At 44.6% G+C, this 26,898-nt stretch overlaps 1 protein-coding gene across 2 annotated transcripts in view; it reads left to right on the plus strand.

The window, feature by feature from the left end:
- LOC132912645 (homeobox protein prospero-like) overlaps positions 1-20,087 on the plus strand; it is a 43,384-nt gene extending 23,297 nt beyond the window's left edge. For both annotated transcript variants that reach the window (XM_060970245.1, XM_060970246.1), the window contains exons 4-5: positions 14,829-14,973; positions 16,392-20,087. In XM_060970245.1, coding sequence (XP_060826228.1) covers positions 14,829-14,973; positions 16,392-16,571 — 325 coding nt within the window. In that variant the 3' untranslated portion in view covers positions 16,572-20,087. The remainder of the gene's footprint in view (positions 1-14,828; positions 14,974-16,391) is intronic.
- The last annotated feature ends 6,811 nt before the right edge of the window (positions 20,088-26,898 follow it).

Below are 26,898 nucleotides of genomic sequence, written 5' to 3' on the forward strand. Positions count from 1 at the left end.
TTATATAAAAGAAAGTTTAGAAGAAAGGAATTGTGAAACGTAGCAAAATCTTCTTTCAAGTTCCTCGTATCGTACGACGAACGTGTTTCGAATTTAACGAAGATCGTATATCGTAAAATTATGTAATAGCTATAGCGATAACTAAGAATTGTCAATATAGGAGGAAAATTATGCAATTTCGTAATATTCTTTGCTTAAAGGAGTACGATAATTTTGCCTAAAATTTAGGTAATAATAATTTCAATGAATACGTGTTCACGGGCCAAGAATCGGCTAAAGTTCTCGCTATTGTTCATCATTTTCACGATCGAGCGCAGGTAGAAAAGTTGGCTGGAAAGTTAGAAGCCGTCGATCATCGATATAATGTAAAACGCTACGACCAGCGGCACATCAAAAGAGCGAATTGCAAAATAATAGAGCAACGCGGTTAGTTCAAAATTCAACGAACCCCGTCCATGAAGGCTGGTAATCAATGAACCTTATGCGGAACAAAGAGATCAATGAACGCGAATGACTCGATGATACCAAGCTAGGAGCAAAATAAACCGGGGTTCGTGAAACTGGATGAGAGATGAAATGAAAAGCCTAGTTTAAAAACTCCAAAAAAAAAAGGAAAAAAGCAAAATAAAAAGAAAGAAAAAAGAGAAAAATGAGAGGAGAAAAAAGAGAAAGGGAAAAAGAGAAAGATTCGTAGGAAATTCAACAACGAACGGCCCAACCGATAATATCCATCGTCCACTCGAAGACGGGGTAGAGGGTCGGTGTCACTGGTCCCGGCGCCACGTCATTCGATATTTTTGTCAGTAAAACGATATCAGGCAAATTGCATCTGTCCTTTACACCGTGGCTCCGAGCCAGATCAAACAGTGTTCGTCCCTGGATATTACTCTTCCCTCATCGGTAGCCAGGGTGCACTTTCTCGTTCGTATCCGGCAGTCGGGCGTCGATGGAGTGCCTTTCGACGGTAAAAGGGGCGCGCGAGAGTGCGCAATAAATTTAGAGATGCTCAGAGATTAGTTTTATCGGGTAATCTATATCGCAAAAATGACATCACGCACGTGGGTCTGGCGATATTATTCCGTTTCTCCTCTAATCTTTTTTCATCCAATTCGTTGTTCTTGTTGCGTTGTGAACGCGTCGTTCTTCTTACATTATGAACGCGCTTTTCGATGCAACGCTGCTAATATGATTTCCCAAGAGACGAAAAAGTTTCGTTGGCTGTACCGTCGTAGCAGCTTCGTAAAATTCGTTCCGAAAACGCTGGACGAGTCCGTTAATGCTACCTTTAATTTGGCGCTCCTCCAAAAGAACTCATTCGAAGCGGGCGCAGAGGCCGCGGAACCTGGGCAATGGCCGCCGAACGGGACTCTTATTGGCGTCGTATGTAAATCGCCCATATGCCGAGTCAATTCTCTTGAGCACACCGTAAGCATGCGGGCAAACGAAGCACGCCAAGCACGACTATCTTACGACACGACATACGGGCGACAAGTAGGCCGGTGTCGTTAAAGGAGTAGCAACCTCGGACGTGTCTACAAAGAAACATGAAGGTTTTGGCCGCTTTCGTTCACTGATCGGATACATTCTTCGCTCGATATAGACCTCGTGGTATAGGCGGATGGAAAGTCTCGCGTAAAATGAATACCGTTCACATCGTTTTCCTAAATACCGTGCAAAATAATTTTATGGATTTCGGTTTTCCTCAATAAGTCAAAGATCTTGCGTTTCATCTGGTTGATAGGTTTATCGAATTTATTACAAGAAGTGACGCGTTAGATTCGTTGGGAACTCTAGATACCACTAAGCTATTGCCAGTACAACGTTAAAAACGTTTATTTCTTCTATTATGTTAAAAGAAAGCTTTAGGAAAGCTTTAAGAAAATTCTCGATGTTCCTGTGAATTCTTAAACCTTAAAATAAATTCTTCTATCGTATTAATATTATTAATTGAAATATACGAAGATCGTAGTATTAATTACGAGACCAATCAACTTAAATTGTCGAAAGCAGAAGTGTCACTTGCTCGATACGTGTCTTAGATGATAATCCAACGTTCCTTTCACGATGAAAGACACGAAGGTGTCATATACCTGGGATCGACGGAAATGGTATCGTTTAAGACCCATAAACCTAAGCCGGTCGAATATTTACGGCAGCTTCTCCTATCCCGGGTGGTCGACAGTTGTCTAGTAAATCCTATTTACTGTTACCCAATGGTCTATGTGCACTAGAGATGCTGGGAGGGTGCCTATCACCCCTAGCTAACCTACTGCCCTACTGCCATGAGTCTCACCCCTGAAAGAGTCTGTCGTATCTCTTTCTTTCCTTCACAACCTTTCACACGGTCTCCATCTCCCTTTGCCACTCTTTCCGTGATAGAGCTTTTGCTTTTTTCTCTTACCATCCCCTTCCCCCTTCGTGTTACATCGCCATCTTTCCTCATACACGTAACGGTCCTTCACAGATCGGATCACGCGATGATCTCACGATATTCGTCACTTTCTATGGGTCGAGCGAAGGGCGACTGTTTTTCAAGGTTTCTCGTACCTCGGAAACCGTCCCCTTTATTCCTATCGTGCCCCTTCCGTACGTAGTCCTTCGGTTACGCCTGATAATCGTTTCGAATCAACAAATACCAAGTATCGATCGAAGTTCTTTCCGAAGTATTGGCTAATTTGTTGGCTGTCTACGCATCGAACTCTCTTTTCACCTTTGGAGAATTATCCATTGAATCACAAGTACTCGTTAAGACAGTTACTTGGCGTATTTAGTGGACAAAATTCGAACAAACTTTATTTTACGAGGCATATAGGCATATAGGCGAAAGCAACGAAAAGCATTCGATTTCTACTAAATATTAATAGATATCCTAACATTTATTTAATTTTATTTAGCTACAAAGAATCATGCAAATTTTAATTATATCATACAGGATCCTAATATATTCTTCCTAGACATTTAGGACACCTCTACTTTTCGCTATGTATCAACGTGTTCCATCAAAACATTAACGATAGGAATTACCAAATTATATTATCAGAGGCAAAGTTAGCGTAATCTTTTACCGAAGATTCTAAACGTTAGAGGGAGGAAGGTGAATAAAAAAACGAGAAGCCCGCGGGAACGCGGAGGCTCCCTTGAAAAACGCGACCTAGACCCGTGGTTCTGTTCCGCGTTACAGCTCTTTCAAGCTGCGGAAACGTGCCCGTAATGTGGTTTAGCGTGGCATGACAGGAGGTAAACTTGACGACAAAGAATTATTGATTTTTTTTGAGCGGGTTGAACGAGTTGCTGGGCGGCTGAAGCGGTCCCGGTAGGGTATTCGACAAAGGATGTTTTCCAAGTCCCTAACCTAGGTAACCCTTCTCCTACGCTTCTGTCGCATGTGTACGTGTTTCCGTGTGCCACCCGGACTCTCAGTGGTTCTACTCTTGCCCCTGTGTCGACGTGTGTGCCGGGGGTTCGCTCTCTCCTTCTCTTTCTCTTTTCCTCTTTCTTTCTCTCTTTCTCTCTCTCTTCCGCCTGTCCTCTTTCCCCTCTTTTTCGTCTCTCGCTGCCCACACGCCGTGTGTACTCAGCCGATGCACCGAGGACTTAACTGCCTTATTGTCGTCCCAACAGGCATCGGAGCTTCGGGACAGATGTGCAAAATTTAAGGTTAGAATACCAGAGAAATCGTCACTGACGTCGAGACCCAAGCCTCTTCCTTGCTTCTCGCAATAACGCTCTCCCCTTGCTTTCCACCAATGAATAGGAAGTCGATGACCCACGAATTTCTTCAGATTAAATCGGCAAATACGGCGTCTCGCAGAGTAATCGGTCAATTGATACCTTTGAGTAACAGATTATGGTGGGGATATATGATTATGGTCGTGGGCTAATCCCTTGACAGCGTGATGAAACGACGAAGAGTTTGTAACGAATAATTTAGAGAATAATTACCTCCTTATTCTCAAGATTTCATACATATTTTGCTATTAAATATAAAAAAATACCTACTTTTAAATTTTTATAGGGAATAAATATTAATAATTGCATTACTACGTGTATTTGACGATTTGGACGAATTAATGTTCCGACGAATGAAACATCCGAAGCCCCAAGTGTACCCATTCATAAGAATGTATACCGAATACCTGTTTATAGATAGCAAATCCAACTGTTGTACTTTAATGAACTTTCGTAACGTACACGTATCATCGATACCATCATCGGATTTGTTCGACACGTAAAGACCCGCATTGTTCGTAACAGAAGCGTGTAACTATTCATAAAAGAATCAATTACATCGTACAACAAGCAAGCTCAAAAGCGTCGCTAGTTTAGCAACCGGTGAACGAAAACTTAAGAAAATTTATTGCAACGTTTTACATCCTTCATAGATGAATTACATAGATACGTCTTGCATAGATAGGAACACGAGGGCAGAGAATCGATAAGTAACGTTTCGGAAACCAACCAGTTATTACACATATGTATACCAATCAAAGAACATTCGACGATTAACGCTCGGACAAGCTTTCGAACGGTCAGTCGAAGAAGGTCAAAGACCCTGGGCTCGAATTCCCACCGGAATGGATCCGGTGTTCCACGATCAAGTAAGACGCTCAAGAATGCATCGTACCGGAACCCGGTAATTGAACCATTAAAAATTCGCTCGATCCCTTAATCAAAGAATGCGTTTAAAGCAAAGTGATCGAACAGTGTGGCTTCGCGTCTGACATCCCCTACCCCGATGATCGTAGTAGGCTTCCGTCGTTGCAGCAAGGCAACAGCCGCCAGCAACGGTAACAGCAGCAGCAACCAGCCTGGCTGAAAGTGCATCCACGTTAGAGCTCGGTCTTTTTGGAACACCGTACACCCAAATAGTCTAATTCAGCTTTCGCACCTTATGCACGCGAGGCTGCACATGCATAGTGCAACAGCGGCCGGTGCATCGGTGGCGGCTGCTCGGACGCCGGGGAAAAATCGATCGAATAAAAAATGCTTGGCCGATGCCGACGTGTGACGAGGACGCGAATCGCGGCCGATAGCAGCCAGTGGAGGTGGAGGAGGACGAGGACGAGGAGGACGAGGACGCCGGCGGGGTTGAAGGAGGGGTGGTGGTGAAGGCGGACGGGGGCTTAGTACGGTAGCAGAAGGAGGGATAGTCCGGGACCATTGAAGAGTGAAACCGCTCAAAGCAGCTGCCCCCGCCCCCTCTCTCGTCCAACCTTTCACCCTCCTCCTCGCCCCCTGATCCTCGCCCGCTTCGGCCTGTGCGCCCACCGATCCCAGAACCTCGACTCTCTCTTACTCCTCGTAGCTTTGAAAACCACCCCTCTCCGCTCCAACGTATCGTAGAGCCCTACAGCATCGCCACTCTCTCCCTCTCCCCTTCCTCCCTGTGTAGCCGCTTTCTTTTTCTCCTTCTCGTTCGCGCTCGCTCTCGTTCGTCTGCTTGCTCGCCGATTTCCCTTAAGGGAAGCCGAAAATCCCCGCGCTCTAAGAGTTCGTCGTGTGGTCGCGCTGCAAGAAACCGAATTACGTTTCTCCGATTCCCGATCCTTCGTTCGTGTTTTTCTGACCAAACCGTCCGCCTCGATGCTCGTTTTCCAGGTTCGGCGCGCGGCCGCTTGTTGAACCGCGATTGCGACCGCCATGGAACAACTTCCTGAATGAGAGACGGGTCGCGTGGGTCCAAGATCGGACAATTGCTTCGCATTCCCACCGCTTAATACCCTGTATTAACGCGTTCCGTTTGATTATTTTCTTCTCTCGCTTACTTGTCATAAACTGGTTCGACGCAGTCTCGCGAAAATACCGAGCAATGCTATTTGACGAGAGGAACAAACGCGTGCAAAGTACGGGGTACCTGCATATACGAACGAGGGAAAGGTGCAGAAAATAAAAAGAATCCGCTCGAGTATCGGTTACCGGTACACCGCTTACCAGAAAATATGCAAATGCGTCTTTCGATTTCAATGAGCAGCGGCTCGCGCCGAGTCTTCTTCGGTCGTTCTAATGCTCTTTGCATAATAAATTCGACTCTCCGCCGTGCGATTTACATTAGGCAAGCGTGTGCCACGAGTGGCCAAGTTATTCGTCCGCCTATCTGTCTGTCGGCACACTGTTGATGTTCCCCGAGGCCAACGTTAAGAGAATGAAAACGAGTTAGCAAGGAGAGAAAGACCGAGGATCGAAACGAGGGGAGCACTAAGGGGGTCGAAGGGGGTCTAAGGCAGCCAGATGTAAAAAGAGAGAGAAGAGAGTAAAAGAAGCGGGAAGGGGAGTCGAAAAGCAAGGGGCACACTAGGAGCGTGCATTGTAAGATCGGCGCGTGCGGCACGCGGAGCCTTCGTTCGCCTAAGTTTGTGCCCTGTGTCGTAGAACCCCCGTGTTCAGAACCGGACCCCCTTCTCCCTTCTGCCTTTTCGTGCCACCGTTTCTCGAGTTCCCTCTTTTATGAAGGGCGAGGGCCCAGAAGCTCATTGTCGGGGGCACATCTGCTGCGCGATCGCCAAACGATTGTCTCGCAAGCTTAGGAAACTTGCTCCTCGTCGAAAAAAAGATGGCTTAGCAGCCGGGCGAACCAAGCACGCGGCCAAACGTACCGTGCGTTCCCCCTTCGAGGGGATGACCAGAAGGACGACTGTTTTCGTAGAAGCAATGTAACTTTTGGCAAACGTCTATCTGCACGTTAATAATTTGAATGATCGTCGTGTCTTGCTTCGCAGACAAGTCATTCGATGTGGCTAAATTATTCTTATTAACGAGAATGTATTTTGGATAACTCGAAAGATAGTTGTTTCTTGACTCTGTTGCGTCATTTGAGTCGTCGACGTCGCAAACGTTGAAAGATTTTTTAAGTTTAAGGAGAGTACGAAAATATCGTTGTTACGATGCATAATTTCTCGCACATACATTGCGAGATCGGGATATAGAAATTTTAATTGATAATTGATAATTTTAAAATGCTGAATTTTATATTAGAATTAAAAGCAAAGAGTCTGCAACTGCGTGATCCATCTTGATGTACAGAAAGAACAAAGTACTCAAAGTAATATACAACAATGCAAACTTCTCCAACACGAATAATATTGATCGGTCATTTACTTCGAGTCTCGCTGTAAAAGGTATGCATCACGGCGATGCTTTTCAGAGTTTCTTAAAACACCCTGAAAGAAACCGTAATTACGGTTCCCTCGTAATTTAAACGCGTGGCGCGCATCGCCGCGAGAAAATGATCTAATTCGCGTATCTCTTCACCCCCCCTACCCACCCACTCATGCTCTCGGACGTTCCGTGGAAAAAAGTTCATCGTTCACAAGCCACGACTCGTCACCCCTTCCGAAAAGCGGCACCGGATATTACTCCGTCCGCCTAGCACCCATCAGTAAGCCCAACAAACCGCCTCGCCGGTCGCAATCAACAACACCGGCGACACAGAGCAAGCGTGCGACCCTTAAGCCCTTGCGGAAATAGCACGCGAGCGTACGGAACGTGTCATACTTGGCTGGGTGGCCGTGACGGGACAGAATGAAGTAATCACTTGCTAACTTGTATTTTAATTACTTGATTTTCCGGGCTGCGATCGCGCCGTCGTCGACAACGACCACGACGAAGTCGGGACGACCAACGCAGAGCGGCATCGCAGCCTGGATGATCGTCGTCGTCGCGTTTGCCGCTCCAAGTCTGAGTACAGATGGCGTTAAAGTGTTAATTACTAATTAAGAAGGGTGCACAGGGTGCAGCATCAAGACCCTGCGCGACACCTTTTTGAACGCGCCCTCTGAATGGACGCTTACGCCCTGACGGGCAAACGCGTGTACTCACCCATCCATCCGCATTCATGAGCCACGCAACCACGCACACACCTATATACGTACGCACCGCGTGCTACGCGATCTGTCCACATAAAGAGGGAAAGAGAGAGGACGTGCGTCTGTGGGAGGTGTGCTCGGTTGCACGCGCGTGAGAACCGAGACACGACGTGACTCGATGCGATACGATGCGATACGATGCGGCGCGACACGATGCGACCTTACCAACCCTACATGCAAGCAAGACGAACGAAACCGGAACGCGCGCGCAAACACGTAACACGCGCGCGCCCAGGCCACCGTTATGTTACGAGCGCGCAGACGCTTAATGTTCTCTCGTTATATGCACTTTCACGCCTCGTGCCCGTTACCCGTGAGGATAAAGTAGCGCGTGGCACGACGTTCCTCTCGAATTCTTTGCGAATTCTTCTTCCGTACCCTCTCGTCTCGCGCGTCCGCGAGACGGTTTTTCCAGCTGGCTGTGACGCCATCGGCCACCGCACAAAACAGCTGCGTGTGAATTTATCTCTGCTGATGGCGGTTGAACGCGCCGATTCAACTTCGCCCACGATGTTTCTCTGTTAATTGTGCTGAACGCGCCGGTATTCTGTAAATGGACCCCGTTTCTGCCCGCTGATAATTATAAGCTGAAAAGAAAGCCGCCGCGCGGTAGTAAGGAAACGCCAGGGTAATGCTGTCCCTTTTCCTTGCGCCACCGGTTAAACGTTCCTCTCGAGCGTCCCTGAGCCGTGAACTTGAGTTTTTTGGCGCACGGTTTAGGAGGACGAGGAGAAGTAGCCATCCAGGCAAAGATTAAGCGAACGAAATTTAGCGTTTTTGTGGTCTGTACACCGTGTTTGTCCTGAAACGGGCCCTAAAGATTCCTGCGAGTAAACTACCTTAAAAGTCTCTCTTATTTTAACAGTGTCCCTTTCATGAGGATCGCGCACGTTACAAAATATTTAAAAACCCGCGTTTTAACCATTGCTCCGATGTAGAAACGTTTTAAAACGCTCACTTCAGTAAAATTTTAAACTAGTATTTTAATCTCAATTACATTAAACAGGCTTGCAATTAGATATACCATTTATCGTATTAACTCTATCGTAAAAATATTTTTATTCAAATACTTGCGCAAACTAGATTATTTCATATGATCGAATTCTTGTTCAATTTCACATCCTTGTTATATAATTCTACAGACATTAGATGGACGCACGCTACAAAAGTTTATAAATCGTCACGTTTATCGGCGATCTATGAGCCAATAAGTAACAGATAAATGTAGAAATTGATTCCATAAACGGGTGTCGAACTTCAGCCAAGGGTAGATAGATTTAAAGGATGTAAAAAGTTTGTTCGGGCCGATCGAAGAACAGCTGTTTCACAGAGGGGACAAAAAGGTTCCAAGGTGATCGAGCCCGCGGCCGACACTTTGCGAATCTTGGCGGATTGTCGGCCGTTCCTTGAGCGTCTTCTCCCCTTCGAGAGGGAGTCGTCCGTGGGAAAGTTCTGGCAAGAAAGCCGCGCGAGGGGTTGAGAGAGACTTTAAGGGTCAGCTCCGGTCTTGGGGAGCCGAGGTGTTCGGCATTGTCGAAGGTCGACCGACTTGGCATAACCGTTAAAAGGGAGCCGGCTGTCTGGCTTAAGAAGCACGATCTTTGAATAGAGACGGGGATGAGGAATATAAGTGACGAGTACAAGGCGAGAAGACGCGAGTCGTCGTTACGCCCTGAGTCACTTTACAGTCTGGAAACGCGCGGCCGATTTCTCGCCGCGCTTTTCCACGCCCCTGTTTTCTACATCCCTGTTTGCCGAATGCAAATGCAAATAGGTTCTCTTTAGAACTGCGGGAAGCAAGTCATCTTGCGACGACACCCTTACGTTTCAAAGAGAAGAGAAACGTTAAGAAGGAAGCAAATAATAAAAAGAAGAGAAGAAAGGCCAAGTATATGTATGTTTAAGCCGGTGAAAATTCTTAACTAACTCGAAAGTACGTTTGGACAATGACGATTGGAATTCGAAAGAGACGCGCGTTTTTTCGCGAATCGACAAAATAGTGGTTAGAGAGTGGTGTGAAATTAAAAAAAAAAAAAAAAAAAAAAACAGGCAGGTACTGATGTTCCCCCTTTTAATTGGTGCTCTCGCCTATACGGCGTGCAACCCGTTACAAAAGCGACGCGTCGAAACAGCAACCCGCGACGATGAAGATCGCGTATGAAGGAGGCGTCACGTCGACAGCCATCATTGCCATTAAACGCTTCAATACGCGGCGCCTCTACAACTCGCATTATTGCTTCACCTGTGCCACGGTACGCACCATCGTCACGAAAAAGGAATCGACGAATTTATGTTTATCGCGGTGCACCCTGTTGCCTTTGTGCTTGATGAAAACGCGGCCCAAAAGAATCGGTTGCAACTCGAGGAATTCTCCAACGACAGAAGCGTTCCATTGAAAGGTGGCAAGTGAACGCGAATGTTCGAACGACCATGAAAGGAGATACTAAAATTAAAAAAAACTAAGAAAGAAGGCTCGCGAACGTGTTCACGTAAATGACGAAAACAGAGATACACGCGTCAAAGTCTATTAAATTACACGTGTTAGAAACGTGTGCTGTTAAGGACGAACAAGTTACGGGAAAGAAGGACACTCTCCCTCGAGAGTGTCTCTGGCGATGATAAGGATCGCGAAAAACTCGAGGTAACGATTTCCGTTCACGGCAAGAGCTAATTATTCCCTCTTCGAAGACACCCCGCATCTTCGCCTTCTTTCTAGTCATCACCTCCTGCTCTCCCTCTCTCTCTCTCTGCCTCTGTTTTTTCGGTGGTAAAGGCAGCTCGTAATTAGATGCTAATAATCAGCACCCTCCAGGAGGATCACGCTCTTTTCCTCTGTCTCGTTCGCGTCTCTGTCGCACTCTTTCGCCGTCGCCCCGTTGCAACGGGGCGCAAGAAAACCCAAGCCCCTGAAGAGCTTATTATTATCCTAATTATACAATACTATAATGAATGACTCCGCGGCTCACCCTCTAGCCCTTACTCTCACTATCTTCCTCCCGGTGGTGGCACGTTCTCTTTTTCTCTTCGTTCCTCGTGGTCTCTCCCTCTCGCTCCTTTTCCTTTCTTCTCGCTCACCGTTGCTCTTCTCCTCTGCACTTGGTAGTCGAAGAGTGGCAATTCTAGCACTCGGGCTTTTTGTCAAACCGACTACGGAACTAGTGCCGTCTCCCTCGCGCCCTTACACCCTATTATGCGACCAGCCTCGTCTCTCGTCCCGTTTTCTCTCTGTCTCCTGGTGTCTGTTTTAATTAGGCACTTCGCGGATATATATACGTATCTACCATGCGGTATTACGTAGGTACATAACCCAGCCGAGCCCAGCCCAGCCCAGACCTAGCCCAGTCTGCCTACCGTACGTATTCCACCTATACTCGGCGATCCGACGAGCTTGAATGCGGTTGATGGGTGGTTGAGTAAGGATTATAGACGCAGGTGACACATACACGTTACCTCCGAGAGGTTGAAGTCGGGGGTGGCTCGGCCCCGATGGGTGCTGCTGACGGTTCAAGGAGACGTTGAAATAGAGAGACGGAGCGCGACATAGGAAGAGAAAGAGAGAAGGAGAGGAACGCACACGTGAGAGCGTGCGAAAGGGAGAGCGACCACGAAGGGAGAAAGTGAACGCGAACGAGCTACCGAAGGGAGGGAGAAGGGACTCGGGACACGATTCTACAGAGACACACTCCTCTTTCAATTCTCCTCTCTCGTGTGCACAACCTTCTCTGACTGACTGCTGATAAGAGCACGCGAAATTGTCTTAATTGGCGAGAGAGCCAATCTGGAGTGATCGAATGAGAAGTGGCTCTCGCGTCTCCGCCACCTGACTCCTCTACTCGCCCTTTCTTCTGGTCGCTGAAGAGATAGATCGGAACGTGACGCGCCAAGGATCCCATTGTTTTCTTTCGTTGATTCGAATAGACGAGTTCGATAGACGAGTGTAGCTGCGTCGATCTTGTTTCCTCGATCCTCGATCTTGCCATCTTGTTCGTTACTTCGAGTATCATCCGCTCGTAACCGCGGTTACTGGTCTTATCGATGACTCGAGTCTACCTAAAACTTTACCCCCTTACCGATATCGTTGAAGTTATCGGGTCGAGAGGTATCTTTACTATGTACGTTTTCAACATCGTCGAGAAAACAAAATAAAAAAAAAAAGAGAGAGAGAGAGACCAAAGATCTCTGTGAAACCTCTGTAGTAAGACTATAAAAAAAATTGTAAAAAATCCTTCGTTCGTCGCATGACCATTTTAATCGTCAATTTCAAAGATTCAATTAATCGTTGATTCCCGAGCAATTACCTAACTCTGAAGAACGAAGGAACAAAACGTCTTCAAAGGGTTGGTTTCAAAGGTAAACAGGAAACTATGGCGGAAGAAAGGAAGGGATGAAAACAGCGTATAATGGAATATTCCTAGATGCATTTGGTTTGGCGGAAACGACGGAGACGAAGGGTATGGAAATGTTAGTCGATCTCCTGTTTCATGAGCTGCGCGCGAGTCCGCCAGGCGGAAGCAATCTTAAAAATTGCTCCCAGAGGCACCGAGCGAAGACCAAGACCCGAAGGTTTGAACCGGTTGCCTCATATTGTCGAGCATTCAGGGACCTCGAGTTATACAAGCCGCAGTAGCACTACCGACTCGTTGCTTTCCCGCTGAACCGTACTTCTTTGCATCCCCTCGGGATCCAAAGTGCAAGATCAACCTGACTGCTATTTTCGCTGCCATTCTGGCCTGCTACTCTAGGATACTTCCACCACCGAGCGCTCACTTTTCTGTGTGCGTTTAAGGGTGAGGAGGATAGGGACTTCGGAAAGAAAGATCGAGAAAAGAATGGAAAAATATCCGGACAAGTAGCAACCTTCGCTTACCCGTTCCTTCTCTCTGTCTCTCTGCCCCGGTCGTCGCGTCAAGTCATTTTTGTGTTTCCCTCGCTCGACTTGTTCGTTGCTGATATCGATAAATGCAGGGACGGTTTCCTTCTTCGTCGCCATCGACGTCTTTCCCTCTCTTATTCCGTTTTCTTCCATCTGTCGCGACAACTTCGTTGGATACGTATGACAAGTATCAGAAGACACGTATCCATTTATTTACTCTTATAAATTTTGAATTTTGCGATTATAGTTACTAATTAGTTATAGTCTCTCGAATGCAGTTATCTGAACGTCAACTCTTATTATGTACTGTTGAAGTGGTCACCACTTCTAAGAAAACTCTACATCTGGTCTTTTAATTTTCTCAAGCGCTGAAGCTATCGACAGCGTATAGACAGAAGACTGGATCGAAGGCAGACCATAAACAGTAGACAGGCGACGATGGCTTCAGAGCTTTCAGTCATAGGGTAACGCTGTTAGCGTGCGGATCTGGACCAGCTCAATTATATTCCGATTTGTATTTACACTCCAGTATTTGAAATATATTTTCTACCTTACGATTTATCCACGCGTTCCTTTGTTCACATACATCTAATAACCTCAACATGTACGTACACGAAGGAAAAGTCATAGATGTGAAAGAAATCAGTTAACTTGTAGTAGACGAACTGCAGCTGTATCAATTGTTTGTCTACCGATGGTTAAAGTAATCCATAGTCTTGAACGATCTATTTACTATGTTACAAACCTTGAGAAAATCTATTTTCAGAATACACTATGTAACACGTGATATTCACTTTATCCCTGACATTTACTTTGCTACCCTTCTGTGATTAAAAATTTGTAATGCTTTGAAACCCAACATTAGTTTCCTAAGGTTTTATTAGAATAGTCGACGAACGCTTACCGCCTTAATTAAACACATTTTGAAAAATTTGTGAGAAATTTTGTGAAACGCAACGAAAGTGACAAAGGTTGTTCATTGTGGTACGGTAATCGTATCTTAGCGAGATCGTGTTCAACCCCTTCACCTTGAAAACGAACGAGCAAGCGTTGCATAGAAAGTAATTCCGTCAGCGTTTCAGTTGAAAAAATAATTAATTTCTTAATCAGTGGCAGCCGTATTGAAGCGGTTGTCGCGTACGCAAAGACGTCGTACAAAGGACCGGTTCGCGTTCAAAGTAGCGTGTTTCGTTTCAGTGTCGGCACGACGCGTCGTAACCGTTCCTTTCCCGAGTTTTCGGTGAGATCCAGCGAAGCGAAGCTACCCCTTGGTACCGCCCCTTCTCGGTTTCTCCACGCGAAGGCTCGGGTCACTATTACTATACAAATTACCCGCCAATTAGTGACTTGTGCTTGTTTAACTGCGTTAATTAATGAACGTAAACGGCAAACTTGACGTCGGGAACTCGATTTTTTCCTTTGCCGGTGCAGAGAAAAGGAAAAAAAAATGACGGTATCGCGCGCAATCCTGCGGCGTTTGTAAGTGTACGCGCGTACACTCGTTCGTGTTTTTCTGTAAACGTCGGCGGTTGCCTCTGCGAGGGTGTCGAGGTCTTCTTGGACGATACAGTGTAACACGTTCTTAATAGTCTCTTTGAACCGCGTCGCTTGCCAGCCGACGAGGAGTTGTACACACTCTTTGCGACTCTTTCCCCTTCTTCCTTCTTCACCTTCTACCGCTTGCGTCAGACCACTTTTAGTATCGACCCTTAATTAATTATCGGTAGTGCATTAGCATTCTCCGTTCCGCGAGAATCAACGTCAAGCATGGCGCTTGCTAACTTTCGAAGGAGAAAATATATTTTTACCCCCCACCACGGTTTGTCGTTTTCTAGCTACCAGCGAATTAAGAGGATTTCTGATATCTTCGTTAGGTTCCTTTGAACGGGTGGTGAAATTACGAGGTTTTGTACGACGAAGCTCTGGTATATTTCGTATCGATGTATTTGCCGAATTTTTAATTTGAAGTCTCATGAAAAGATTATTTTTCTTTTTTTAATGCAGATTTGAAATCATTTTGGAGAGAATAGAAAACAAAGTAGTAATTTAAAATCGTTGCACGGCCGACGACTAATTTACTTTTGTTGTTTCAGGGAGTTCTACTACATCCAAATGGAGAAATACGCGAGGCAAGCTGTTTCGGAAGGCGTGAAGAACGTAGATGACCTACGAGTTGGAGGTGACTCGGAAATCTATCGAGTTCTCAACCTTCATTACAACAGAAATAACCATATTGAGGTAAATTGATCGTTATGCTGCGCGAAATTCTCCGAAAAAAAGAATTCCGTAAAAAGAAGATATATGAAAAATGCATTTCGAATTCTATTTAAGAAATGCAAAGAAATTCAAAAACCGCGCTAATTGAAACTGATTGAAGCCAATTGACGTCGACTTCTGCTATGAGACGTATTTTTTAAGCCCGAAAAATTACGCGATAATAAAGGATCGAAAAAAGGAAGAAACAGTATTTTTGAAAATTTACATTACACTTTTGCAATTATTTATGACGTCTTCTTGCAACGACTGAAAGTTATAGAAGCAAGTCATTGGTTATTTAAGAAGATGACCGCTAATTACGTTTTCGTAGAATAGAATTTTTCAGAAACGAAAGTATAGTTTTCGTAAAGTTGAACCGCGATTCGCCGTACCTTAATACGATAAAAGTTGCAGCACTCATAATGTCGTTAGAAAAACAAAGAAACGGTTTCGATGCACGACCACCTGCGTGTCCTATGATTCGCCAATCAAACTCGTGACATGCCGCTGGAATCGAGCTGTCAGAGTCGAAATTTCGATAGAAGCGACAAAATTGCCGGCAGTCGGATCGTTTCCAGCACGGAGACAGCGCGCGACCGTGCAATTATTCGGCGGTCGGCCATGACCGCGTCACGTTAGCCCGTCTTTCTCATCTCGCGGAACGCTTTTAAACGAATTCGAACCGGTTAGGTTGAATCCGAAGTTACACGTCGCAAAGCCGGTGTTACCTGGCAAATCACTCGTACGTCTCTACTTTCCCATTGTTGGGTGCAATTTACTTTCGCCACAGCGTAACGACCGTTGATTGTATTTGCAGCAGGTTGCGCGACGCCGCGCGTGCACGCGTAAAGCAGCTATTTAATATTATTTAACGAGTCTCCGGTGAAACCTGGAGGCACCATTCTTCCGGGTCTGGCCACAATCGTCACCCGCTTGACGCGTAATTAATTACTCGTGTTCGTTAATAACCCAAACGTACTAATTATAAGTGGAAACTCTTAGCATGCGGCTCAGGCAACGCGGACGAACCTGCGCGCCCGCTCGCCTCGTGCTCGTTAAGCGATACATGCGTGACATCGCTTTAATTCTTCGGATACGCGCGACTCCTTCGATGAATCGTAATGAGCGCAGAGAAATTATCTTTCTCGTCTCTACCGGATATATATATATTTTTTTTTTCTCCTTCTCTTAACGACGTTCGAGATTTCCTCGTCGTTGAGGGTGAACGGCGTGTCGATTGATCATTTTACGCGAATTCCGTTCGTCGATGAACTTTTTCAACACGAACGTGTTCTTGAGTAAAACAGACTCGATTTCCCGCGGCATGTAAGAAACGATACAACGAGATAACAGACCCGTTGCTCTTTTCAAAATTGCTAATGTTTCGTTGGAATTTCCAGGTGCCGAGCAACTTCAGGTTTGTGGTCGAACAAACGCTAAAAGAATTCTTCAAGGCGATTCAGGGTGGCAAGGACACCGAACAGAGCTGGAAAAAGTCCATCTACAAAGTGATCTCGAGGCTGGACGACCCGGTACCGGAGTACTTCAAGACCCCGAACTTCCTGCAGCAGCTCGGTTAAATCAGGAGGTCGCGTGGCTCTTGCTCTTCGTGGTGCGCGGGCTCATCAGCGCTCGTCGGCTCCCGGTAAAACCAAGAAACCAAAAATATATAGCGAAAGAAGGAACGGTCAGCGAAGAAGGATCGCATCCGCCAGGAGGTACACGTCCTTCGCGTAAAGCGCGTTCAGGTATCCTTAAACTAACATATCGCAAAACGAGCGTGAGAGAGAACGTGAGAGGGAGAGAAAGAAAGAAAGAGAGAAAGAGAGAGAACATGAGAGAGTTAGGGAGATTGTACACACAACGTTCAGGAAGAACGAACGGAACGAATGAACACGCGACGTACGGAGGCATCGATCATCAGCAGGAACGATGAGGAGTGCCGACGAAGGATCAGGCTGTGACCTAATCACGAGACAATGTCTACGCGCGAGATGGGTGGATAATTATTATATGCTTCGTGCCTTTAATTACCCGATCGAACGTCTCTCGATCGGGACACCGTGAGTTACTAACGAGGCCACGAACTATCCACCCTTTCCTTACCGTGGACAACACCGATACCGAAACCGACGGTCTTTGGAGGAAGCGGAAGAAAACAGGACGAAAGCGTGGTCAACGAACGGCAAGGAATTACACAATACACAGCTTCGAGCGTCGAGAGTACCTATTGTTTCGATTTGTTGCGTACATAATACGGTTCACCGATGAATATCGCCTAATTTTAAGACACTCGTTTCTCCGAGTAGGCATTAAGGAGCGTAATAACCCGCGACGACGACCGATGGGTGGCTTTCGTTCGAACGAACGTTGACGAGGTGTGTAAACGACGATAGCTATATTTGTCCACGTTTCTAGAGAAACCGATGATACTTATTATCTACTGATGATGGAGCGAGTTCCGCTGGACGGATCCTCCGCAGCTTCCGGTTGAGAGGCAGAAGAGGAACCCTTCTCGTGGATCTTCCGGAAACGACTCGCAACAAACGGCTAACAAAACCCTTCGTTTCGAGTCGTTTCGAAACGGTATGGAACAACGATGGCCAGTTTCACTCGGCATTCGTCATGCTGCGTACCTCGTGGCATTTTGTTTTTTTTTTTTCTTTTTTTTTTCTCAAAGCGCGGACCTCGTAATTCGATCGCACCCCTGTCGAACGTCGTCTCGGTAGCATTAGTTTCTATAGCGCGATCACTGCAACAGACTGGCTCCGACACAGGGAGAGCCTGGATGATTCGTTGTTTCCAACGAGAATGCTAGGATGGCGGTTCGTACCGAATCGACGGGAACGAAACCCGATGTTCTTTTCTTCAACGGAAGTAACATTTTTCCATAAGAAAGATAGAAACGGCCGGAACACGCAGGGAAACCTGCGTGGGAAGGCTAGCAAGATATAAAATCCCTTTTCTTAAGTTGTACATAAGATTTTTGTCTCGTAATCGCACCATGTGAAAATAAACGAAAAATCGAAGGACACGTTGGAAATCGTCGCGAATATGCTTGGTTCTTATTCAATGGAAATTCAAACGTAGATTATAACCAACGATGAACATTCCTAACCCGGTGAAAGCCTGGAAAATTTCGTATTCGGACGAGCGTGACGCGCGAATGTCGAAAAACACGAGCGTATCGCGGACGCGATCCCGGCGATGCTCGCGATCGCGAAACAAACGTCGATTATAACTTGGCAAAGAAGAAAAATTCTCTGTCGTTGTATTTTTCTCGGTTCGAAGTTCGCTCTCGTGAAAACAAGAGAACGAAAACGAAACGCGATTGTAAACGGAGAGAAAATGTCCGCGGTGCACCTATAATATTACGCGTAAAACAAAAGTAAATTACGTAGAGAGATGTTTTTATTAACGATTAATTGATAGAATATAAACGAGGTTAGGCTAGTCGCAGTGACAGGAGTACGAGTAACAGGGACGACAACAGGGAGGGGCGAACGAACGCGTAAACGTACGAGATATTTTAACGAAAACGATCCAGCACCGGCGATTAATTCTTCAGAAATAAATAAAACGTGTTGTAGACATTTAGATTCGGCAAAGTTAATTCAAACGAACATACATATACGAGGAAAAGAAAATGTAACAATTATCATCGAGTAACAATGGGGAGGGAGGAGAAAGTCTATATAGATTAAAAAGAGGCTAAAACAAAAACAAAAAAAAAAAAAAACAATCGTACGCCGGTGCGTAACTAATATAAAGTAGATTATATTAAAAACGTATATATGTATATATACACATATGTATAAATATATATATACCTATATATATATGAGAAAAATTGAAGTATAAAAGATATACATAGATATATATATATATGTATAATTACATAAAATTATATGTATATATATAATAGGCATATAAAACGAAAGACGGATGTTGGCGCGATTAAAATTGCGTAAGGAATGTGTGACAAAGGGTTAGCCACCCACGCCTCCCTTATTCCACTTGTATCCGACCTATAGCACACGACACTCGCACGCGCGTACACATTCAAGCACACACGTATACACATTCACACAGTTACACATCCGCATACACACACATTACACGGTGTATTTAGATACCCGTTTTCGAACGTTGTACAGACCACATTATACGTACACATACGCAGAGGCAAGTGCGGATTTTGACGCGAGAATTCATTGCCCGAGTCTACACATGTTCTCTTACTACGAACGTTTGTTTTCTTTTTCCCCTATATACGTATAGACGGTTTTGTAGATAACTTATCGTACGATATAATATGATTATTATAATTATACATATGTCTCGGGTGGTAGCGAGTTCTTGTAAGTTAACCTAATTACCTTTTCACCTTTACTACCACCATTATTCTCGCTATTATGTGCACTATTATTATTAAAATTATTATTATTATTATTGCTATTATTATTATCATTATTATTATCAGTACTATTATTATCAGTTATGTTATGTATATTATGTGACGATTTTTGTTTAAATCGCGATTATCACGAACCTGATCATGGGTAGTCATTGATTTTATTTGTTTGGCATTGTAGTTCACCCCTAGTTTCGCGTCACGTCGCGTATCACCGAACAACACGATGTCCCTTGTTCGTAAATTCCTGTCTCCCTTTTGCATTTCCCTTTTCCCTTTTACGTTAAGATGAAATCCCTTCTATCAGAACTCCTTCGTACCCCGTTCGTTCAACGATAATTTTCGCCTATGTTTTGACATTTTAGTTATTATTTGTGTATTTTAGTTATTGTATCACGACGATCATTATTCTTATTATCATTATTATGATTTATCATTACAATTAAGCATGAGTTTATACAAGTGTACACGACAGAGAAAGGGAGGAAATAAAAAGAAGAAAAAGAATGGAAAGAGAGAAGAGACACGCGTACGTACACGTATACATATACACACACGTTTCTGTAAGCGGTGAGTCTTAACCTAGTCACGAGTCACTAATATTTTAATTTTAACGATCGATTTATTGATTATTATTTTATTTATTATTTACGAGGAATAAAAACGACACATTGGACTCTGATTTGTCTTCTTTTATTTTATTTACCATTAACCGCGGCCACGTTTTACACTGTTGCGTTTCATACTGTCGTTTAGCATTATAAGATAAACCACCGTCATGCGTTACATTCCCTGTTCCCATCTCTCTTCAAGTCCCACATCGAAATTGTAGATTTGAATGCGACACCTGGCGAATTGTCTCGAGCTCAGACGTTTCGAACATATTCGACTGCCGCATACCCGGCCTACCTTCAATCCGAAAACCGAACGAGTCTCGTATATCCGAAAATGAAGATTGCGGTGACGCGTTGAAGCTGGAAATCGACGTTAATCGAGTCGAATCGCTACGAAGAGTTAGCAAATGATAAAAACAGATTACGTAAAGTAAAAGGCAGAAAAAGACGTTTATGGGATAAGGGCTTTATGGAAATTTATGGAAACTCTCGACTCTTAGATACGATTAGACAGTGGCCTAAAATTAATGTAGCACATCTCCTTCGGCGTTGGCCTAAGATTTTGGTCTAAAAAGTGTTTACGTTCGAGGAGCTAAGGAACGGAGCGGGGAAGAAACGTGTTGCAAAGATCGAATATTTAACAAATTATTTGTTTTAGGGGATTTTTCGAAACGACGATCACGTACCTGCGACTCGAGATCGCGATTTCCGGCTGAACGATCCACGTTGACCGCGTTGACGATTCCCGTGCTCGTTCGGTGCTCAGTTCCTACGTTCTACTCGCATCTGCGATCAGCGACAACATCATCATTCGCCAGGGGAAATTTAGCAGTGAATCTCGAGGGAGATTTAATCTACCAATGCGCGAAGCGATCAACGCGGGACGGCGAGCGCATGCCGCAAATCCCGCGCGTTTGCGCCTCGCAAACACATTTGTCGTTTCGTTGAAATTTGCCCGACAAAACTTTTCGTCGCACGCTCTTTGATCGTTAAACGTCTATAACGTTGATTTTTTGAAATAACAGGTATTGCTAGCCGATAACGACGGAAATTCGAGACATCTACTCTAGGCAAAGTGAGAGAAAAGCTGATAGTATTCGCTGTAATTGTTAAGCAAATTGATCGTTGCGTAACGAATTCTAATACGGTGGAGAAAAATTTATCGACGTATAAAATTTCGAAGGATCCTGGAGATCGATTATTTTTTTACAAATTTATTTAATGTTCTGTCTCTTATTATTAACTGTACACGTGCGTGCAGATCAACGATCAACCGATTACGCGGAGACTAGTAGGAGATCTCCATGGAAATAATTTTATTCGCAAAACGCATTCGTGGATTAAACTGAGCTCGCTACCGCGATATTCGCAGATAGCACTTTGCGCTTGCACGTAGCTACGCGTCAACGTCTTTCTCCAATAAAACGGAGCATTCTCCTCGTAACCATAAAAGAAAAAAAAACATTTAACTGCCATACACACCGTTAGCCAAAATAAAAAAGGAAAAAAAAACAGAAAGCAAAACTTAAAATTAAGAAAACACTTATCTATAATGGAACCGCGTAAAAATAGTAAGCACCCTGATACTCCGCCATTATTGCGACAAACGGTAACAGCCAGCCCAATAGAAAGTAATATCCTAAGGGAAAACAGAAATTAACAAACGATCAATAGCACGTAATTCGTTGAAACAGCTGAAAACAGAACCAAAGAAGCTTAAAGGCTGCAGCGTTTTCGCTCCAGCCTTCCAATCACACACGCTTAAAACAGAAAAACAGAAGCATGCCAACAGTTGACCGACAGTTCGAAACCGGGACAAAATCCATTTCCAAAAACGAAATAGAAAAATCCCGAGTCGTCCTTCTCATCGCAGACAGAGGCTCGCCACGTCGTTTGTGAGCGTTCTGAAAATCTAGATACGTTAAACACACACAATATATACGATAAAAGCAGATAATTGATTAAAAATATTGAAAAAAAGAAGTGGGGAAAAAAGCAGTGGGTACTAGAAGCAACAAGAGCGATACATCTCCGTTAAACCGAGGAAAGCACACGTCGAAACCTAATTCTCGTAAGCAATAGCAGATAAGCGATTTTCGATTTCTTTCTCCGTCGATCGAGGATCAAGGGTCCCGGCGCGAAGGACGAACCGCCACGGATCACGCAAACGAATCGCGAACACGTGCTCGATGTCCGAAGACGAGAAACACAGCGAAACGGAAACGAAACCCGTGATCAGCTGCATTCTTTCGTCTCTCGCGAAAAATTCCTCCGCTCGAACGATCGAAATCGCGGACTTGACCGTTCCTACGAGAACGATCGGGCACCGTGAATTTGCGAAAGCGATCTCGAAAGGGTTGCTAATCGTTCGGGTCGTTATCGATCGTTAGACAACGAGGACGTCGTTCGACGTTATCACGGAGGTTCGTGGAGAGACGAGGAATGAGAAAGAGAAGGAAATGAAGGCGGGCTCGAAATTGAAGCGAACGAAAGGTATTCCCTGTGCCGACGAAACTTTCACGGGCAAAAGAGTCCGCGCGATTCCTGTTCGAGGTACGAAATATGTGGATGGCGAGACTGTGAGAAAAGGAAGAGAAACGGAGGAGAAAAAGAAGAAAGCCGATCGACTCGCCGTTATTACGTTTTGTGCAGCGGGGCCGTAGCACGGAGAACGAGTAGACGAGACGAAACGAGATGACTTGAAACAGGAGAAAGAGAAAGTGCGAGATACGAGAGATAAATAAGCGAGAAGGAAACGAGTGAATTGTTTTTAATGAAATGAAAAGGAAAAGGATGGAAATGGAATAATAAGCATACGTACACATACCTAAACGCGTAAGTTTTAAGGAACACGTGTAAGCAGAATTAAGTAATAGTATTTAACGTTAACACTTGCAAGTTATTAATTATTATATAAACGATTAAACTAACGGTAATTAATGCGAAAAATAAGAAAACGTAAATATACTAAAAGACAAGCCGAGCGGAAGGTCGTATCACGCTGCAGAGGAAGAGGATTGTGAGCCGCTCCGTGAAATGGGCGGGCGAAGCGAAAAAAGTACTTAAAAAAACAGATTACACACACACACTAATAAACTAATTATTATTATATGATTATATATTATTATTACGATTATTACTATCGAGTTCGAGAATCGTCGTGATAAAAAATGTGGAAAAAAAATGTAAGAAATTAGGAAATAGCTGTGAGAGAGTGCGGGCTAAATCCGAGCGTAAGAGAGAATGAGCACAACGAGAACGTTGGGTGTGCGTGTTGCAAGAGAGAACGTTAGTGAGAAATGAACACCTCGAGTGAGTTAGAACGACAGTGGGGACGAGAGAAAGAAAGAGAGACAGAGAGAGAGAGAGAGAAAGAGAGAGAGAGAGAGAGAGAGGGAAGCTGTGAATACTTCGAAGTATGTTCATCGAGAATAATAATTCCTCAAACTATTAGGAGCGTAATTAGGGTATATTTATTATAACGAAATACGCGTTTACGGAAGATTTGCAATACAATGTAATGCAACGCACGCGACACATAGAGCGAAAGGATGCATAGAGCGAGAGTTAGAGAGCAAAGAGAAAAAAGATAAAGTAGGGAAGATATATAAAATCGTGTCTTTTTTTTCTTTATCTCCGTAGAGTCCGATATCGCGAACACGCGAATCGCGTCTCCCGCGGACATGAAGTACGCGCGCGATATTAAAAATTAGTCTAGGAACGAAAGAAAACGAAAATTTCGTGTTGTCTTTCTTCTTTTTTTTTCTTTTTCTTTTCTTTCGTTTTGTTTTTTCGAGAAGAGTTGCGTACGACTGAATTTAATGCGAGAGAAAGAGAGGGAGAGAACGTGGGAAAGCATACGGAGGAAGGGGGAGAGAGACAGCGAGTGAAAACGCGGACAGAGTGATAGATTATTTAGTGACGCGAGAGAACGGTGCGAGAAGCTATGTTTTTAAATGCAAGGGAGCGCGTGCGTAAGGAAACTAAAAAAGAAAAAGAAACAGAGGAAAGAGATAATTGAAGAAGATTAGAGGAGATGGTAGGGGAGAAGAAATTACTGATTGTTGACACCGAGTGAGCAAACTTTCTGTGTGATAATCTCGTAGTACACGTAGCACGTTAAGTCTACAATACGTTTCGGTAGGGGATTTTTAGGTGAAAGCGACTAAAACTTTTTTAAGAAAAATTTAAAAAACGAACATAAAAACATGAAAAGTCGGACGAAATGAGAAATTAACGCGAGGCGAAGGAGACGATAACGTCGAGCCCTACGGTCGAGAATTTCGAGAGGTATCAGGTACTTTCGAATTTTGGTGATTACTTTCTGAGGAATAAAAAAAAAAAACAAAAGGAAAAGAAAAGGAGAAAAAGAAAAATTGGTCGGTGGTGGAAACACAACGTATCCAACTATCGACAGTGGACATATCATCGCGTGTATCGTAATATCGATTCTCCGTTTTGTGATTGGTTACAGGGAACTCGACGATGCCGTAGATCACTCCGGTGCCGTCGAATTAACCTTAAGCGATTAGTTCTTTGATTTAGCGAGTAAATACGCGTCACATATAGCGTGGAAAATTGTTCGTTCCGGACAGCGAGATGCGAGACTATATGTTTCTCGATTTCATTTACAGGACGATAGAAAAGGCAGTGTATACTCCTGCCTCGAGCACAGAGACTCGATCCCTTGCAGGCTGCGATATTAAAACACGTGATTCGGTTCTGTGTCGATGTAAATCGTTTCGCGTTCTTCGGTTCATGATTTCGCGTTAATCGTGCAATAGCTTGCGTTTCACCGCGGACGAACGTTTCGCTCGTTTTCCATTAGGGGTTGTTTGTTTAAAGGGCAACGACGAACAGATTCAACGTGAGAAATTTTGCAAAAAAGAACAAGGAAAAATGAAAAGGGACTAAGATCGAGAGAATTAGTTTCTAATGTCTTTGGCGCAATTTTTGAAAAATCTATTTCGTGGACAAGCGTGAAAGGGAGGGAGAGAATGAAAGATTAAACGTGCGAAAGGGACGAGAGCACGCGCGAAAGAGAGAACGAGCAAGTGTGATATGAAAAAAATTCGTAGAGGTAGCGAAAATTCTAAATTAAAGTTCCTATCGCTTCGCCTTCTAGCCTGAACGTCGACCAGCAGCTTTAAATAAACAACCCTCCGTCCCACACGACCACATCAATTGCCGTTGAACTACCTCGAATTATAAAAACCACTGACGGCACTCCCCCAGCGACCTAAAACCGCCTGCAAGGGGTTGACTCGCCCCTACGCCATCCCTTCTTCCCTTCTTTTCCTACGGAACAAGCGCGCACCTTTCAGTAGGCACACACAGATTACGAAGAACGAGAGGCTGTTGATACTCCAGCTCTCGAAATGTCTCAAACTGCACCATTAGATCCCACGGTTACGCGATTCCTCGCCAGTTTCGGATCTCGTCTAGTCGATGAACGAAAAATTTCCACGTCGCCTCGAATCCATCAGTTTCTCGAGCTTCTAAATCGACGAGACTCGAGGCCTCGCTATATAACGTTAGATACTGTTAGGCCTCGAAGAAACCGAACCTCTCGGAATTCGTCGCACGATCGAGGATCCGTTCATGTCGGGAATCTGGGCGGGAGGGTGGGTGGGTGGGTGGGGTCAGGGATGTAAGGGATGGGGTTTAAGGGGATAGAGATGGAAACCGACGAAATTGGGAATGGTGTAGAAGCGTGTAGGGAGCCAAGTGTCCTTGATGCGACCGTCGTTGAAGCCACGAAATCTCGCGATCTCAACAGGTGATTTTTTTCGGGAAGGTTCGAACAGATAAAGAGAGAAGGTGAAAGGGAGATAAGATGAGATAAAAAGGGGAAAGGTACGATCAGGACTGACAACAGGCGTCTAGAAACGGTAAAAGATCAAGGGGAATCAGAGGGAAAAAAAGTCACGCCTGAGAAGAAATCCAAGCGAATTGCGATTTCGGAACTGAGTTCGGAGCCACGGGCGATAGACGTTCGGCGCAAACCGATCCTAGTTGAGCGAGAGAAAGGGAGAACGAGTGAGAGCGGATGAGTAACAGAAAGAAAAAGCGAGAGAATGGTGACGGGCGACAGGACAGCGAACGAAAGGAGAATCGAGCGGATGCGAGGGATGATCGGGATGAATCGAATGAATGCGTTGAAGAAAAATTGAAAAGAGAAAAAGAAATGAGAAAAAATTATACAGAGAGAGCCGACCTCCTTGCCTACCGGGAGGTCCGCATATATATAAAAAAAAAAAAGACTAGTAAATGATAAAGTGGAAAGAAGAGAGAAAATTAGGAGAGAAGAGGAGAATAGAGGAGAGGAAAAAGAGAAGAAATTATTAGACCAGTTGTAAGTGTAAGTTAAACGAGGAATTTTCTCCCCCCACCCTTTTCGTGCACGATACTTTTGGCAATTCTTTCGCTAGCGAGAGTGCGATCGTGAAAAAGCCTTGTTACGTGTGAATATGTGAAATTACATGCGTTTACGTGTGAATAGATGAAACGAGAGAAGGAGAGAAAGAGCAACGGTGAGAGTGCGAGTGATAGAGAGATCTATTTAAAAAAAAAAAAAAAAAAGGAAACAAAAAGGAATGAAATAAGAGAAAAGGAAGGAAAAAAGGTAAAAGTGGAGTGTGAGAGGACGGGATTAAATGGCCCATTACAGATCCGTCGTCCGACTCAGTAGCGCTATCGAGGAGGATATAATCGATTGCAAAGAGGCAGGCAATACACACAAAGCACCAAGAATGGCAGGTACTAAAAGTGTCACGATCCATCCAACCCTTCAGCCACCGAGTGTGAGAGCAACGAATGACTAGCGGAAAAGTGTGAATCTTAACCGGATCTTGCTTGCCAGTGGAAACGCATTCCGAC

The sequence above is a fragment of the Bombus pascuorum genome, chromosome 12, assembly GCF_905332965.1.
Source record: "Bombus pascuorum chromosome 12, iyBomPasc1.1, whole genome shotgun sequence".
Classification (NCBI taxonomy): domain Eukaryota; kingdom Metazoa; phylum Arthropoda; class Insecta; order Hymenoptera; family Apidae; genus Bombus; species Bombus pascuorum.